Source organism: Centruroides sculpturatus, unplaced genomic scaffold (genome assembly GCF_000671375.1).
Source record: "Centruroides sculpturatus isolate CEXI.00-Female unplaced genomic scaffold, Cexi_2.0 scaffold423, whole genome shotgun sequence".
NCBI classification, from domain to species: Eukaryota; Metazoa; Arthropoda; class Arachnida; order Scorpiones; family Buthidae; genus Centruroides; species Centruroides sculpturatus.
Window position 1 is genome coordinate 316,471 of NW_019384765.1, and position 19,999 is coordinate 336,469.

General features: G+C 31.7%; 1 protein-coding gene across 1 annotated transcript in view; it reads left to right on the plus strand.

The window, feature by feature from the left end:
* Positions 1-19,999, plus strand: part of LOC111628903 (reelin-like) — a 283,387-nt gene that overhangs the window by 222,169 nt on the left and 41,219 nt on the right. Inside the window, exons 52-58 of the mRNA XM_023372760.1 lie at positions 1,421-1,580; positions 1,836-2,004; positions 6,626-6,766; positions 7,986-8,074; positions 8,302-8,462; positions 15,227-15,420; positions 18,496-18,826. Coding sequence (XP_023228528.1) covers positions 1,421-1,580; positions 1,836-2,004; positions 6,626-6,766; positions 7,986-8,074; positions 8,302-8,462; positions 15,227-15,420; positions 18,496-18,826 — 1,245 coding nt within the window. The remainder of the gene's footprint in view (positions 1-1,420; positions 1,581-1,835; positions 2,005-6,625; positions 6,767-7,985; positions 8,075-8,301; positions 8,463-15,226; positions 15,421-18,495; positions 18,827-19,999) is intronic.

Consider the following 19,999-nt stretch of genomic DNA (forward strand, 5'->3'; position numbering starts at 1 on the left):
AAAAATGCAGTTTCAACTGCTTTTTATTTTATAAAATCCGTCTTCTTGCGCCACCAGAGGGCCTTTTAAACAATAGGTAGTCTGTTAGCGTTGGTCAGTAGTAGTCCAAATTCAATATGAACATTTGTTTCTTGAAAATTTGATCACGATTTAAATACAGTATTTACTTTTAATATTATCGATATGTCATCGAAAAGAAAACGTGTTATATTATCATTAAAAGACAAATTAAAGTATTTGTTTCGATTATCCGGATTTTTCCTTATCTGGACTACCTTCATCCCCAATTAGTCCAGATAATCAAGGTTCTACTGTAATTATTACTTCTCTTTACACAATGAATAATTTGAAGAAATAAATTATTGTTGACATGCATACTAATAAATGGTGTATTGCTGGAAACAACAGAGAGATACATATAAGAACAAATATTCACAAAACAAATATATAACCACAGAACAGGTATCCCTTGTACAACACTTTTTCACTCTAACATGGTTTTGGAAATCCTCCATACAAAATTTCACAATTTTTAAGTGTAAACTTCATGATTTGCTTTTTTCTTCTTCAAGTAAGCATGTGTGTTGTCTCAATTTTTCCCATAGATTTTAGAATATTGAAATTTTCAAATTATTTTGTGCTTTTTGTCAGGTTTACTTTAATGAAAACTGATTTGACAAGAAAAAAAAATTGCACTGACTTTCCTATCAACCAGGTACAATTGTTGTTACTTTCAGACTTTAGTCCTTAAGACTGTCACTGTGTTTTGTTTTTATAGATTAATCTGCGTATTTAGTAAATTTTATTTAAACATTTTTAGATAAATGCTATTAAACTTTTTTTTAACTGTAGGTAAGCTATCGTTTGTAAAATGACAAACAAATGAAATACAATGGTATTGCAGTACTCGAACAATTCTGTATTCAAACACAAATTCTAGAAAAAAGTTGTTTATTACTCAAGGGAACTAATGCGATTCACTAGAACAAATTTTCGATTAAAACACATTTTTATTTCATCATCCATAAACATTTTTTATGATAAAAATAAAAAATATGAAAATACTGTTGATACTTCTGATCAAGATCAACAAAAATGCTGGGATGACAATGATACTTTGTAAAAAGAATACTTTGTAAAAGATACTTTGCCTCGTAGTTAAACAAGGGCATTTGCCCTTGTTTAACTATGAGGCCTGTCCGGAAAGTAAGTACCGTTTTGTTCTACCACCACCGCAACAGTGGTATCACAGTTCAGTGTTTGCGCACACGAGTCTCTGGTTGATTGTCAGTCCAGTGACGCCATTAGAGCCAGATTGTGTTGTTTTTCCACATGTTAGTGAGCGTTCAAAATGTTTAAGACTATTGTCGATGCCGCCGACTGTGAAGTGCATTCTGTAATACGGTTTTTGAACACAAAGAATGTTAAGCCAGTTGAAATTCATCGTCATCTTGTAGAGATTTATGGTGAAAATATAATGAGTGATGGAATGGTGAGAAAGTGGGTTCGACGATTCAATGCTGGATGCACCAATGTTCATGACGAAGCATGGAGTGGCCGGCCTTCTGTTGTCAATGATGGTTTGGTTGNAGCAGAAGTGCATTAAATTCCATAGGAAAATAAAAATCACAGTTACTATTCCTCAGAGTGATTAATATAAGAAAAAAATTAGTCTCAATTTGTTTTGACTGGTCTCATATGTGAATTGTTAATTATAGTGAATTTTTAATTATTTTTATATAAACTTTATTTTATTTTAATTTTATACTGAAAATTTCCATGAATAATTATTGGATTAAAACATCATATTTTTTCAAACTATCTCCAAATTACAGAAATTTCACTTGAATATAGTACTGATATGGGGAAGACATGGTCTTTGGCACGAAAACATTGTCTTCCTTCTGACGTTGATTGCATGGAATATTTTGAACCAAGTATTTATTTTTCTGATGTGTGTACTACAATTACTCGAATTACTCTTCCTTTACCATCATATACAAGGTAAGTTTATTTATTTTAATTTTTTAATAAATAATTGCAATTAAGATTAATTTTCAACCTAATACATAATAATTCAGTCAAAATACAAGAAACCGAAAATTATTAAATTTTACAAAATTAAGATATTAAAGCAACTGAAACTTACAAGGTTACAACATTTTGAACAATTAAACTGAAAATAATGTTAATGCCAATAATAAAATTATTTTCTGTTTAATTTTTTCTGAATTTATTTTATCATCATTACTGGCACAATAAAATAAAAATGTTAAATCAGATTCATTTACTTTCACACTTAATTTACATACTTGGGACAGTTCACAAACACTTGCAATCAAATTACCAGTGAGCACAGGAATGGATTTTCAGTAGCCACTTCCTTCTCACCATATCTTACAAATGAAGTATTGATATCTTCAAACATATGTTAGTGAAGACAATATGCAAGAGCATGTTTGTGTATATATGCCACTGTACTAAGCTATTGTCTTTGCTAATGCCTGACCAGATTAAAATTTATTTAATATTTTAAATTTTATACAAATGTTAATTTAATTAATGTAAAATGGATATTTCCATTACAGAGTTTTAAAAATAAATTTAATAATTGTTAAATTTACTTCAAAAATTATCGTAATTATTAATAGTTAGCAAAACTATAGTTTAAATAATCTAGAAATGAATATGATTATTATAGAATATTTGGGCTTGATTGGGCTGCATTTTAAAAAATTGTAGACCTATAAATTTCCACTTCATACATCCATCTGTCCATCTTTCCTTAATTTCAACAATGGAGTTAGATAGATGAAAGACAAGATTAGATATGGAAACGTGGGCAGGAGCTCCCAATTAACTATATACCAACTTCTGATGCAAACCAGAAGTCATATTATTTCAGTTCAAAAATTTTCCCCTGAAAGATGTTAGATAGATGACCAGCATGACTTTATTGTTAAAGGAAAAAAATGATGTACAGAGGCAAGTCACTACTAATTTATGGTGGAGAGAATATATTTTAAATTAAATAAATTAAAAATATGATTAAAAATTGCAGCCCAGCATTGTGATGATGTTACAATAAATAATTGCTCGTTGTTTATATATATCTACAATGATTTGTTAACAAAAAATGAAACAGAAAAAGTAATATTTTAATGCTTGAGATGGCAACTTCTAATTGCCTACCAATAATTTTCTTGCTTTCAATGATTTCCCCAGAGGTTCAGGATATTGTAGAGATCCCCTGTAGGATGAGGCCTGCAGGGCTAAACAAAAATTAATGGACAAGTCGGCTTGACAGATATACTAGCTTTTAATTAATTAATTCCAGTTTGGCGCGATTGCGATATATACATAGAACACGAAATTGACGATTTTTACAATATTCACATAGTAGAATAAAATGCTGCACACATTTAGGCACTTCCCTCTTTTCTCCTCTCCTTTAAGGGGGCTCACGACACGTTATAACAGGGGAACAAGGAAAGGCATGTAACAAAGAAAATATTACAAAACTACTCTGTTTGGATGAATCCTCCGCTGATCTTCTTTCTCTTAAATACGTTGTAACTCTATGTAAAACTATCATTAGTTGGATGTTAACGGATTGCCGTATCTCCGGCTTTATTTCCATTTTCGACCCTCTCACACTCAGCATCTTGATCTCCTATATTCACGTATGGCCAAAACACTGCGAATTGGGAACAAGAAAAATAACAAAAGGTCCTACTACACATGGGTCCTGACCTTTTATAACCTACTAAGTGGATATCCTCCTCACGTGACTTCTACTGGCCAATCTGGCTGCCGACATGAGGTGAATTGGGAAAAGGTGGCACTACGAACAAAAACGAAGGGGTCGAGGGAAAAACCAAAACAAACAAAAAAATAGTCGCAAAGCACTACAGTATACAATGGGGTAATTTATATAAGGATTTTTGTATTGGAATATATGCCATCATAGGTTATCTGCTTGAAATTACAGTACTAAAATCTTGAAATTAAACTTCATATCTCAAGTGGATGTGTGCATTACATATGTAATTCAGTGTAATTCATTAATGAATTCTGTTTAAATAGAAGATATGAAAATGCTTTTATATGCAATCTTTAACTTCTATGATTAGCTGTAATGTCAACAATAAAAAGCTGTAACTTTTGAACTATATATACAAGATAGAAAGATATGAGATAGAAATATACAAGAAAAATCTTGTTTGTTTACATGGATTGCATTTGGCCATTAATTCATTCATCTAACTTTTTGTCTACTTTTTTAAATAGTTTAAAAATTGTGATTTTTTTGACATGCTATTAGGAAATATTACAGCAAATAAGGAAAATAAGTTTTCAATGATAATATGAAAGAAATTTTCACAATATTTTTCCTCTTATAAGTAAAAATGGAATGAAATTTGATTTTACAAGAGAGCTTTAATTATCCAAAATAATCAAGGTAGGATAATTTTGGGTAACCAACATATTGCACATCACTCTATACACAAGATATGTTAATGATACATTGATTATCTGGAAGAAAACACCTAGCATAGATAATTTCTTGTCTGGTGTCAATAACAATCTCTTGGACCTCAAACTGAAACTTGAACAGGAGAGCCCATTACTACAGTTTCTGAAAGTGATTGAAAATATTTGTTTTTTCCAATAAATGTACCTGCTGGAATGTACTCACAGACACCTTCCAATATGGAAGGTGTCTGTGAGTGATTACATCAGCCAATTTTTGACTTAAAGCTTATGCTTATACTCAGAGGAGACCAAATTGATAGCAGCATATATCTTAAACCAGGGTATCAACTCTTTTTTTATTATCACTCACTCAAATGACTCTTTAGCTATAAGCTAGCAGTGTTCAGGGCATTAGTAAAGCTCTGACATCTTAAACATATTAGCTTAAATGACTAGAGCAGATAGCAGTGAAAGATGGATACCCAAGAAAGGTAATAAAACAAATGACATAAAAAACATATATAAAATGCAAAATAGAGAACAAAAAGATACTTGGCATATATTTTGCAGTGTAGTAGTTGAATACAATAAAACACTATGAAAATTTGTAATCACATGAATATAATTATTGACTATCAACACAGATTGTCCATCTATTAATGCAATATTCTGCAAAACAATAAAGATAATACCTTCTGTGATCAAAACCTATCGAGAATGGTTCAATATGTGGGATCTGTGAATATCCGTGGGATTAATATTCACAGGGGTGAATGAATTTGGTTACCATAAAAGGAGGAGGCAAGCAAGATACATGATTAAAACTATCTTTATGTACAAAAGTTATATACAAGATCACAGTGTGGCCGACGGCCACACTGTGATCTTGTATATTTGTAAGTTTATTTTTGTAAGTCTTAGCCTTTTCTTTGTTTCTTTGTTCTTTTGTTTCCTTAAACTTTCCAAAGACCGTTATCGCCTAAGAGTAGGATTAGCTGTTCTAAGAATCAGGGGAAGACAATAGAAAGAAGATGACCTGGGAAATAGCGGCCATGAGAGAGGGACTTGTTTTTGACGAGACATGAGGGAAGTCGGACGTGTCATGAAGAGCTCTGAAGAAAACTTGAGTAGAGAGGTTCTTGAAGACAGAGGTCACGATAAAAGAATCAGGTTCTACCCAAGGTGTTGATCAACCTGACATATAGAAATCCCGGGTGAATCATCTCATTTTCTCATTCTTTCCTATTATTCTATCTTCACCATTATTTCATTAGTATTAAGTAAAATTTAAGTTAGAGTTAAGTTAGACTTAGTTACACGCTTGTCCGAAATTTATTGTTACGCGATCGGGACAGATGTGTCATCATGCTTTGTTTGGAACAAAGAGTCCTTCGTGAAAATCATGCCCGATTGTAAATCATCATTAAATCAGTTGGGATTCTTTTTATATTTTGTTCAAAGTGAAATAAAGGAACAGGACTGTGAATATACAATTGTCGTAGAGCCTTTTCTTTGTACCTTTTCATTTGCGGATCATACAGTGTCAATTCAAATATCTATTATATTGAAATTAAACTATCTATTTTCAAAAGTAAATATAAAGTTTATTGTTTTTTTTTCCTCTGTGCAGTTTGTTTTTGTAATATTAATTGTTTATAAGTTTTAAGTATTTTAATGATAATTTCTAATTTATTTGAATTTTATGATGGGCTATGAATAATTTTAAATATAATTTTATAATTTTGAATTAGAACTGTATTCAAACCTTATTTGTACATTTAAACTGTAGTTTTGATGATTGTTCTAATACAATGGTTTATCTGAAGCAGGCTATCAAAAGTGCTTGAAATGTTTGTAGATTCAAGTAAACAGTTACAGGGACAATATTAGGTGTTGAAATTGAAATTATCATGTTACAACCATCATTTATAGTAAAATTGGTTAAAGTCTGTAGTAAATGGTTATTGGCTATAATACAATTTATTAAATATGTAATAACTTAACTTAGCCATGATTTTCTTAAAATCAGTATCTTAAAAATATAAGGTGCATGCATTACATGAGGGTACAGATTATTTGAGTAAATACAGTATATTTTTTGGCACTTAAAATTTGAGTTAATACTAAATGTTGTAAGTATTTATTTCAGAACACACAATACTCGATTTCGTTGGATTCAGCATCAAGGTTTCAAAAGTTCTCAAACATGGGCTGTTGGACATGTTTATATAGGTGATGAATGTTCTTACATGTGTTCAGGACATGGAAGATGTAGCATGGGTGGTTGTTCGTAAGTATATTTTAAAAATTATATTAATACTTTTGACTTCTGATCTTTTCAAAAATAAATTATACAATGTTAAATTATTATTAATGAATATACAGTATAATCAACTTTAAATAGATTTTACTTTCATTATTTTTGATTTTTTTCCTAAAGTTGAGTTAATTATAAACATAAATTTTGAATTTTACTGTAGAATTTTTAAAAATTTTTGTAGGATAAAATATTTTTAAGGCATTTTTCAAAAAACACAAATAAATCTGGACATGAGGGTATTTGAATTAAAATACAATTTATTAGTTTTAATTATTTTTATTATTGATGTGCATAGTTTAATATAAAATATATATAGCTATATATTAGGGGCAGTCAAATGAAAATGAGACAAACTATATAACAAGTGTGGCACTAAGTTGGTAATTCAGGTAGGTGTGTATATAGAAGTGCCCTCTATTGGGAATCAGGAAGGCACAGTGTGAACGTTCACCACTGTGCCATTTGTCTGTGCTCGAAGTGAGGTTGATGAGTCGTGTGCGTCCAACATCACTATGTAGGTCTGCTGTTTGTTGACTTTCTGGAATACAGCTCCACAATTAACGCACAGTGATACATAGAAACTTTGCAAAAATTGAAGCGTGCCATCAAATTCAAACACCCAGGAATGTTGACAGACAGCATCATTCTGTTGAGGATAATGCCTATCCACATGTTACCAAGGTTGTTTTGACTACGCTGCAGAAGTTCCCAGGAAACTTCTGCAGCATAGTCCATACACATCCTCCATACAGTCCCGATTTCTCCCCATGCGATTACCATATTTTTGGAGCCTCAAAGAAAGACATTCGTGGCTGTCAATTTGCTTCGGACGAAAAGGTGCACACCTGGGTACAATCATGGTTCCGTAGGCAACCGCAAACATTTTTCTATGAAGGCATTGACTATCTTGTCTCACAGTGGGATAAATGTATTAACAATGATGACAATTACTTTTGAAATAATAAACAGTTTACTTACTCTTTTCTCATCTGTCTCATTTTCATTTGACTGCTCCTAATATATTGTCATATATATGATTATTCAAATAATAACGATTAATTTAGAAAATATAATAAGACAAAAAGCAATGTTGAAATACTAAATTGGATTGATTGCTTAATATAGAATATGGATATATATTAGACAAAATATACATGTGTTCAATAATTTTTTTTTTGCCATTTGACAGGCATTTGTATCTTTCACTTATGAATTTAGAAGGATTCTTCTCAGTTTTTTTTTTCCATTTATCTTATAATTACGAGGCCTGTCCGGAAAGTAAGTACCGTTTCATTCTACCGCCATTGCAGTGGTAGTATCGCAGTTCAGTGCCTGCGCACACGTCTCTCTGGTTGATTGTCAGTCCAGTGACGCCATTACAGCCGGATTGTGTTGTTTTTCCACGTGTTAGTGAGCGTTCAAAATGTTTAAGACTATTGTCGATCCCGCCAACTGTGAAGTGCATTCTATAATATGGTTTTTGAACACAAAGAATGTTAAGCCAGTTGAAATTCATCGTCATCTTGTAGAGATTTATGGTGAAAATATAATGAGTGATGGAATGGTGAGAAAGTGGGTTCGACGATTCAATGCTGGATGCACCAATGTTCATGACGAAGCATGGAGTGGCCGGCCTTCTGTTGTCAATGATGGTTTGGTTGCAAAAGTGAATGAGAAAATTCTTGAAAACAGACGGTTCACAATAAGATTGCTTTGTGATGAGTTTCCACAAATTTCAAATACTGTTTTGCATGTGATTGTCACAATTCGCTTAAATTATCACAAATTGTGTTCCTGTTGGATCCCAAAATGCTTACGGTTTCCACAAAACGAAGCAACTTGGAAGTGCTTTGACATTTCTTACCCGATACAGTGAAAAGGTAATGATTTCCTAAACAAAATTGTTACTGGTGATGAAACTTAGGTTTGTCATGTCACTCCAGAATCAAAACAACAGTCGATGGAGTGGAGGCACCCATGGTCCCCCACAAGACACAAATTCAAAACAACGTTGTCAGCACGAAAAATCATGTGCACTGTGTTCTGGGACAGACAGGGCATTCTGCTTGTTGAGTTCCTTCCCAGAGGTGAAAGCATCAATGTGGAACGATGCTGTGAAACATTACAAAAACTTCGCCGTGCAATTCAAAACAAAAGGCGTGTAAATCTCAGTAAAAGCATTGTGTTGCTTCACGACAATGCACATCCCCATACTGCTGTTGTCACTCAAAACCTTATTCAACAATTCAGTTGGGAGCAGTTTGATCACCCACCGTACAACCCGACCTCGCTCCTGCAGACGATCATTTGTTCTTGAACTTGAAGCGTAATTTTGGAGTGAGACACTTTGCCAGTGATGAATACGCAACAACCAATGTTCAGTAGTGACTGTCTCCACTGGTGGCATCTTTCTTTGAAGAGGGTATAGACAAGTTGGTTTTCCGATATGACAAATGTCTGAACAATGGTGGTAATTATGTAGAAAAATAGTTTCCAACATGCTCTTTCATGTAAAAATAAATTTTGTTTTGAAAAAATATTTTTTATACTAGTTTTTCCAAAACGGTACTTACTTTCCAGACACACCTCGTAAAATTAATATTAATGCATTGTACAGTATTTTTAATCATGATTGTTAATTAATTATTGATTGCTTTAATAAACATATCTCTCTTAGCAATGATAAAGAATAATAAACTTCTGCTATCTTCTGGAATGTAACACTATGTTTTGCATTAGTCCATTGTTTTGTATAGCATGGATTTGCATAACGTGGCACTTTTTCAGAATGTAACTATTGTGTTATACAAGGGATACAGGTATCTTTATTTAGTCCTGCAACTTTATTTTTCTATAAAACAAACGTTTTTGATCTTCTTAGATCTTCCTCCAATGTTATTTGAAATTGGAAAAGTCTAAAGAACACAATGTATTTCAAAATTTGAAATCTCCAATCAGATGCGCATAGATAGTTGACGTAATTAAATTATAAATATTTATCAAAATGTTCTTGCCAAGCATGAGAAAAGCATTTCTCTTGCTTATAATTAATACAGCCTCCAAATTCCAAGTCCACTTTAAAGATCGCAAGGGATTTCAATTCTCTGAGTTGTTCAGTAGAGATAGCACATATTATCAAAGAGGCTGATCTAATTTTTCAGGCAAACAATTAACCAGGCAAGGTTATTTAAGTTATAACAACTTAAATGACCTTACCTGGTATGTGACAAAAGATTCCAGATGAATTTAGTTGATATAGAGTCTACAAGAAAGGTTGCTAAAAAACAGATGGAAGAACACAGATATTACTTAGTTCGCACGAAGAGATCCACAATCCTATCCACATGTGTCAGACAATGAATTACAGTTGACCCCCTATAACACAGTAGATACGTTCTGTTCTTTATGAAATTGATGTTCTACAAGTCCTTAAATACATGAGCCAATCACAGCCCAGCACGTGTACAGTTTACGGACTATGGCTGTTTGAAAGGTTTTCTTCCATAAAATTAATCGATTCTAGACTAATTCGACTCAACATTTCCAAAATATGTATAATTTTTTGTGAATAATCCATATAAACTATGCTATAAACAAAAAATTGTAGGATTACTTACCAAGTGTGCACTGTTCGACGATGCCATTGCTTAAGCTTGTTTTCGTTGTGGAGTGGTGCATTGAATGGCGCTTGCGTGCTTCCTGATAAATTATTTTTTCTGTGAAAACTTTGCTGAACTTTGGAGACATCATTAATATAAATATAATTTTTATGACTGTTAAATAATAAATGGTTTTTAGTAGGTCCACTGCTCGTTTAAACTCAACGGTTTGTGCAATATCCGCTATTGGTCTAGATTTGACCAATCCTGTTGTAACACGAGTCGGCGATGACATTTTACTGAATTATACGAGTGCTTTTAGAGTGTTTTTACGAATACAGTGACAATTTTTTCACCGTCATATAGGAATCTGAACTATATGAATTCGTTTTATAGGGGTCTACTGTATAGCAAAATTAGATTAGGCCTCTTTGATAAAATGGATAAGATGTGCTTTCTCTACTGAACAACTCAGAGAATTGGAAATTCCTTGAGATCTTTAAAGCAGACCAATTTGGAGACTGTAATAATTTTAAAGAAGAGAAATGCATTTCTCATGCTTGGTAAGCACATTTTGATAAATATTTATCAACATGTGCTTACCAAGTGTGAAGTCAATCATCTATGCACATCTGATTAGAAGTTTTAAATTTTGAAAAACATCATGTTCTTTAGACTTTTCCAATTTTGAATAATACATGAGGAAGGTTTTAAGAGAAGTTCAAAAATGTTTGTTTTACAGAGAAATAAAGTTACTGGACTAGATAAAGGTCCTGCAGTTATATATCAGATACATATAAAAGAGAATTACATATCGGTGGGTTATGTATGACTCAGACATCACTGTATCAAAACTTGAACAAAAAGTTAAGCTATATTTCCATTGTTATTGCATAACAACATATTAACAGACAATATATAAATGGCTTGCTGTATGGTATATTACAAATGTAAATTCGTCTCTGTAATCCAAAAAAACACACTTTGGTAGACGTATCTCACAGCAATTTCTGGTTAGCAAATTATTTTTTATTTTTCATTGAACTTCAAATATATTTCGGGTTGGTATAATGTACTCCAACCCCTTCTCAGTGCTAGATTAAATAAACAAGAAATATTAAAACATGACTATGTTATACCATAGAAACAAACTAAATCATAAAAAACACTTACATTTCCACATTATGTAAATTACAAAAAACTCTTTTTTGTTTTTAAAATAGGGATTGGGAGGGCAAACCTTCCTCATCTTTAACCTGTAAAACATAAAATTGTGCATTCCGTGTTAATATACATCTAAAATTAAACATACCTTAACCATAACTTCCAACAAACAAACTTTCATTATACTGACAATCATTTAAATTTTTTTACACATGGGTATATAACAGACGTAGTAAAAAATTGTTAACATAGTAAAAATTGACATACGTATGTAAAAGTTTTTTTGATACACAGACAATATTATTAAAAATATACCAGTATCAGAATTACCATGGAAGATTTTTTACAAATGATTTATACCATGTTTTAACTTGTTTTAGTGCCATCTATTAATTTGTACCAGAAGTAATCAATTTGCATACCATCTGAGTTATTTATTAAATTATTTTTTTGTTTCCTTATTTCTAAATGCTCTTTAAATTTTCTTTTATAAAGATTTTTTTCAAAATGCAGAATTTTTATATTATNGTAATCAATTTGCATACCATCTGAGTTATTTATTAAATTATTTTTTTGTTTCCTTATTTCTAAATGCTCTTTAAATTTTCTTTTATAAAGATTTTTTTCAAAATGCAGAATTTTTATATTATTTTGGTTAATTTTACAATTATTGTTATTTGTATGATCATACCACAGAGAATTATTGTACTACAATCTGATGGCCGCTTCATGTTCTTTTTACTATGTTAACAATTTTTTACTATTATATATGTCTGTTATATACCCATGTGTAAAAAAATTTAAATGATTGTCAGTATAATGGAAGTTTGTTTGTTGGAAGTTATGGTTGTTTAATTTTAGACGTATATTAATACAGAATGCACAATTTTATATTTAAATACAGTTAAGGATGAGGAAGGTTTGCCCTCCCAATCCCTATTTTGAAAACAAAAAAGAGTTTTTTGTAATTTACATAATTTGGAAATGTAAGTGTTTTTTATGATTTAGTTTGTTTCTATGGTATAACATAGTCATGTTTTAATATTTCTTGTTTATTTGAACTAGCACTGAGGAGGGGTTGGAGTACATTATACCAACCCGAAATATATTTGTAGTTTAATGGAAAATAAAAAATAATTTGCTAACCAGAAATTGCTGTGAGATATGTCTACCAAAGTGTGTTTTTTTTTTTTTGGATTACAGAGATGGATTTACATTTGTAATATTAACAGACACCAAATAACTGTAGAGTATTTTGTTCCCCAAATTCTGTTCATATATATATATGTCTGTTGTATTTATTTGGTATGTATACATGTATTAATGTATTATTTAAGAAAATTATTATAATAGTAAAATCTCCACCAACTTTAGTCTAGCAGTCATCTAAATTATCAACATTCGGATGTTTTTGACCTAGTCTGAAGGTCTTCATCTGGAAATTAGAGCATAATGGAATGTTCGTTGAATCTTCAAACAGGAAAATTTAATTTTGTATCAAATACAATTTAAATTAGCTGTCATGTGCATATCTTGTAATATATGGCCAGGACATATATTACAAGATATTTTCAAAGCATTCCTGCCATATTTTTGAGATTGCCTTTTCTTCTTTGTTGTTGATGCAATTTATTGTTCTGTTTGCCGTAAAAATTTCAAGATCCTTTATCTCTCTAATATGTTCACCACTTATCAATGTTTTTAACATGGAAACTTGTTAAAAAATGGAACAATCCTGGCTTCTGATGCATAGATGGAGAGACTGAGCACCACAAATGCTGCAATTTTATAGTGGTATGGGTCATGGGAGTCTGCCAGAATGTAAATTGGCTCAAAATGTACATTTCTTTCACTTGTGAAAGGGAGGTACAGTACATTTCCTAGATCTACTTATTTGTTTAGAAGGTGGTGATATTCAAACCTGTACTGCCATAAAATTGCAGCACCCCAGCCAGTAGCATAGCAAGGGGGGTGCAAAGGGTGTAACATGCACCAGGCGCCACTTGCAGAGGGGCATCCAAATAGTCTCCAAGACAAACTACATGTGTTTCTGGAGGGGGGTGCTAATAAAGTGCCGTGTCCTGGGCACCAGTTATGTTTGCTATGCCACTGACCCAAGCATTCATCAAGAGAGTGCACCCACTGCACTAGCAGGGTGCAACTCAAAATAGACTTTCTTAAGAATATAGCAACCAATCACGGATTTCCTAAGCAACTCATTAAGAGCATCAATAGTAAGCTTTTGGCTACAGGTCCAGAATAGGGTGATACAACCTAACCCAAGGAGAAAGAGAGGAAAGACCCCTTGGTAGTACAATATAATTACATTTTATCTTCTGTATATAATCAAATAGCCAGTCTCAAGCAGTAGTGTAGTGTAGTGGGGCCCCCTAAAAGTGCCACCTGGGGCACTTTTAGGGGGTGGCAAAATTTCATAATAAATAATAATAATATATTGTAAAATTTGAACCATTTCATTTCATATTTTTGTTGCACCTACGATTCGGACATTGAAATGAGCACGGAATTTTTCATTACTTATTCTGTGACGAAACTGAATTTTAGTCTTTTAAGGGGGCAGCGAAATTTTCCTTTGCCCTGGGCGGCTGACACCCACGCTACTCCACTGGTCTCAAGGATACTACATAGCTTACAATCAACCTTCATTGATTTTCACTTTACTTATCAATACAAAGGCTTCATTAAATAAGAATAGAGTCCCTGGGTATATGCCATTTCCCTTAGGGATTGACAGATTGGAAAGAGATCTGATCTACATTGGCTCCACCAAGCAATGGCTAGCTAAACATGTTAAGGAGCACTAATACAACATTCACCTTGGCAAAATCACCACTGCCCTATCTGTCTATGCATTGGAAGCTAGAATCATCCCATTTTTTCCAACAAGCCTCCATGTTAAAAACATTGGTACATGGAGAACGTATTAAAGAAGTGGAGGCCCCTGAAATTTTCAAGACAAACAAAGCAGGAAATTGCATTAATAACAAAGAAGAAAGGGCAATCTCAAAAGCATGGCATAAAACCAATTAACTGGTGTGAATAATGTTTAAGTGACGAATGTTTTTGTTACCCCTTCTGGGCACTTCTTCAGGTCTTTTCTTAATTCAAAACAGGCTGGCCATTAACATTCGAATATAAATCACATGACCTTAACAAAAGCATTCGTCACTTAAATGTTATTCACACCAGTTAATTGGTTGGTGAGTTGTATGTTTTATATACATCCCAGTGTTGTGCAGTTAAATAAAATATAAAATAAAAAAAAAAGCATGGCATGCATGCTTTGACAATACCTTGTGAAATTCCTATCCATACAGTATGAAGTATGTGCATGACAACTGATTTAAATTGTATATGATATGAAATTAAATTTTCCTGTTAAAGGAAAATTTAATTTCATATCATATACAATTTAAATGAATTCAATTTAAATTCAATGAACATTCTATTATGTTCTAATTTCCTAATGAAGACCAGAGTAGATCAAAAATGTTACATAGCTTATCATGTAGATGGCTGCTGGACTAATTATGAAGTTGGTGGAGATTTTACTTACTATTAAGTTCATCCAGTTTATATTTGAAAAATTATTTATAAATAATTATAATGAATGTAAATTGATTAATAATAATAATTTTTTTTTTAGCCTTGTACTAGACAGATAATTACCAAAGATTTAGATTTACGAAATGCGACACTTGTTCAATTCTATTTTCGATTTGGTTGTATTACATCACCAACATCTCGTGATCAAGGTGTTTTTCTTCAGTTTTCAACAAATGGTGGTATTACTTGGAATACTGCTAAGGAAATGAGATTTGATCAACATGCAAAATCTAGGTATATGTAAATTATATTATGTGAAATAGCACTTAATTTTGAAGAACTAAATCAATTTTATTTTTTGCACCAAAGTATGTAAGAAAACAATAAATAATTATCATCATCCAATTTCATATTAAATTCTGTAAAATATGAAAAAACTAAAACAAATGAAATAAAATTGTGGAAATTAGTAAAATATAAAATTGCGCAAAACAGAATTATACAATTGTTCCAAAAATTTTTGGATATATAGTATAAGGCAGGGTTGTCCAACATTTTTTTTAAGGGTCAAATTAAAAGTTTATGTATATTCAGTGGATCACAAAGGTAATTTATATAAATACAGGGTGATTATAATTAAAGTTCCACTTTAAAATGGCCATAAAATGAAAACTATTGAACAAAATGTTATCAAACTTGGTAATAGTGTATGGAACATCATGGGATTTTATTTTCCACAAAAAAAATGGTTCAAAAACTCACCACCAATGGGAAATGGTGCTGTCTGCAATATTGTTAAATGAAATAAGACATGAAGACATTGTTGAAATGTTTTTAATCAATTTTAAAACATGTTACAGAGCATGTTCAATGTGGCATCCACCATTTTTGATAAGCAAGTTACATCGCATTACTGTGTTCTCAACAGTAGCTCTTAGCATATCACTTTCTTCCTGCCGCAAGCCATTGTGATTTTGCATAACTCCACAAACATTTTCATTTTAAAATCGATTAAAAACATTTTCAATGATGTCTTTGTGTCTTACTTCGTTTAACAATATTGCAGACAGCGCCATTTCCCATTGGTGGTGAGTTTTTGAACTATTTTTTTTTTCACGGGAAATAAAATCCCATGATGTTCTGTACACTATTACTAAGTTTGATAACATTCTATCCAGTAGTTTTCATTTTATGGCCATTTCAAAATGGAACTTTAATTATAATCACCCTGTATATGCTTTAAAAAGTTTAAAATGTGAATATCTAATTTTNTACCTTCATCCCCAATTAGTCCGGATAATCGAGGTTCTACTGTATATGCTTTTAAAAAGTTCAAAATGAAAATATCATATTTTGAAAATAAATATATATATATAATTACAAAAAATACTGTATTATTGACAGTAAAAACAAATTATACTCACACAAAATAGATATAAATTCAATGCGAGTTTTGATATTGCCTTTCTTTTATAATATTGTCAATATCTGCATTTATGGTACTAGTCTTAATTCTAAGAATGTTAGTTAAATGGGAATCACTCAACCTATTTCTTTCAGCAGTTTGATGTTTTTTATGCACGAAAATAACTGTTCAGAATAGTATGTTATGCATGTTGAGTAGTACAGCATTCTAGTAGCAGTTACATCATTACAAGTATATCCAGACAAAATGTATCCAGTTTACAACATACTTCACCAAACTAAATGAAAATGTACTGTGAGAGTATAGAATGTGGGAACAAGTCGACACGTAGAACTTTAGTGATTTCTTTGCAAGGACAAATTTAGAACAAGCGTGCTTGATAGAGCAGATGCTTAGAAGGGGGAATCCACTGATCTCAATAGGGACTAGACAAAGACAACAATCCAAATTAACAAGATAACCCCTTAATTTTCCTGAGAACATACAGTACTTCTAGGAAAAAAGGTCACAGGAACATACGGAGCCCGACAATCCAGTATACCGAATATCGTTAACATCAAATCTCCCGACAATATACTGCTCAAAATTCCCGTAACGTGAGGACATAAAAGATACCGACAAATGAGTTTGAAGTGTACCTCTTCCTTTTCTTCACTCTGGGCAGAAAACAGTTCAAAATTCAAAATCTCTACACTGATTTGGTTGCACAGTCTTTACTTTCCCACACAATTTCACCACCAGCACTACTTTGCTTCTTCCCCATCCTCTCTTCACTTCTGTTCTAACTTCTCCCCAAGACACACCCTTCAATAAAACTCCCACCCTCAGTTACACACTCCAGAATTACACAACTCCTCTCCATCGAGTTGGGCCCACCATGTGACGAAGGGGGGCAAGAAAAGACGTAAGGCACAGTACCTAAAAAGTTTAGGGTGCAGTGGATCGCATAAAAATATTAAGTAGGTCATGAGTTGGACATCCCTGGTATAAGAGATAAAATATAAAAATATCTTATTATTATACTAACTCTGAGAAATTGGATGTCTGCACATTATATTCAATGCCTTTATATTAATTATTTGACCAGTTCCATCATGAACTATATTGGTATAATTAAAAAAAAAGTTGGATCATTACAGTTTATGATGGAACTGGGCAAATGATCATGTATATACAAATTACAAATAATCTTTAACATAAATCTAATAACAATATAAATCTTTGTTATCCAGAAATAATTCATTTTTGGTTCTGAAATGCTTTTGGAGATTTCATTCCATCTTTAATAAAGTGATATTTTTTAAAATTTCATTACCATAAGAATACACCTTCAAAAATTCTCATTTAGAATTATCTGTAAGATGAGTATTTTATTAAAATTACTTTAAATTCTAAATAAAAATGTTTGATTGTGATATAAATAAGAATCTAGTTTTTAAAATTTTTGCTAAGGTGACCAGTATTCAGTAACAACACTAGGATTGTTGTTCTGTGAGGACAAAGGTTGGGCAGAACACTGTTTTAGTAGGGTGGGTGTTATTTGCACATTTTGAAGAAATTGAAGAAATAATTTTTATTCATGCAATTTTGTACATAAAATGTCAGCATAGGCTATTTTTTTTACAAAAATCAAATTTCTTACTTAATAATTTATTTTAATTTTTTTATTTATATCTTAGAATATGTATTTGCACATTTGATATGTACACACAAAGATTTTCAAATGATGATAACTAAATAAGAATTATCATCTCTTTTCATTTAAATTTTGCATATTTTTGTTTAATTAAAGTTTAAATTTTAAATAAAGTAGTTTTAATAATTTAGTTAAAATCTCAAATTTTATTAATACTTATGTTTTTATTAGCAATATTTGTTTTAAAGTTATATTCAGAAAATATTTTTTTATTAATTTTATTTACTTAGATGAAAATATATTTCAGTTATATTGCTGTGCCTTTATCAACTGAATTTAATCAAAATGGTGTACGAGTTCGTTGGTGGCAACCTGAACACAATGGACGAGCTCACAGTGATTGGGCAATTGATAATGTTTTTATTGGAGGATTAACATCAGCACCTATTAATTTAAGTGATTTATGGGAAGGAAACTTTTTATCACACAGAAAATGGCTAGTTTATAATAATATAGTTTCGGGACATTACTGTGGAAGTATTAACTCAGTAGCCATTGGAGATGCAACAAATAATGAAAATGCTACTTTAGAAACAATTGATCTTCATATAAAAGAAGACTATATTTTACAGTTTATGGTATTAAATTTTTTATTTTATTTATAAATTTTATTATTATTTCTTTATTGGATCATAAAATATGAGAAACTGAATTCAAAATAAATGTTTCATATTGAAGTAAGTTTCACTTAGTTTGTAGCATGTCTAATAAATTTGAATGCAGTAAAAGTCCAAAAGTCTAGATGGCTTGAGGATTGGAATGGTCCAAATTTCTGGATTTTCCAGATTCTTGGAGATAACTTTAAGATTTACATTCAAGAAGAGATAAAAATAAAAGTAAACAAGTAAATCATAATAGTGTAATTGATGTACACACACTCAGCAATAGTATATAAATCAAAAAAAAAAAAAAAAAAAAAAAAGAGGTTTAGTTTCTAAGCCAATTTTACATTCTGAAATGAACAGTAGGTGCCAAGTGGATCTCATTGATTTTCAGACTCAACCTGATGGAAAGTTTAAATTTATCATGGTCTACCAAGACCACTTGACCAAGTTTATTTTGCTTCGTGCTTTGGAATCTAAACGAGCTGAAGAAGTAGCCTACCATTTGAATGATATATTTTTGACAATAGGTGTCCCGTGTATTTTGCAGTCAGACAATGGAAGAGAATTCGTCAATCGTATTATATGTGAAATGACGAGTCTTTGGCCAGAACTTAAGCTAGTGCATGGAAAACCACGGCACAGCCAAAGTCAGGGCTCTGTCGAGAGAGCCAACCAAGACGTCGAGAACATGATCAGTTGTTGGCTAAAAGATAATCACTCGACTAAATGGTCAGAAGGATTGAGATATGTACAATTTATGAAAAATAGGGCCTATCATTCGGGCATAAAACAATCGCCTTACAAAGCTATGTTTGGAGTTGAACCCAGAGTTGGTCTTTCAACGACATCACTACCACCAGAAATAATAAAGGATATTCAAGATGAAGATGACGTTCAAAAACTTATTGAAACTGATTTAACCCATAGACATACAAATGATCACAATAATTCAGGAGATGATAGTGATTGTAATGATATCGAAACTTCTAAAATTGGTGATGATATCCAAAAGGCAAGACAAACAGCTGCTGAAAACCTTCAGAAACAGGCAAAAAAAATGAAATCTGCTTCTGACAAATCGCATCCACCAGCTAAAGTGGGAGATAATGTGACTGTGCCGACTCCTGATGTAGACAGAGGAAGGGG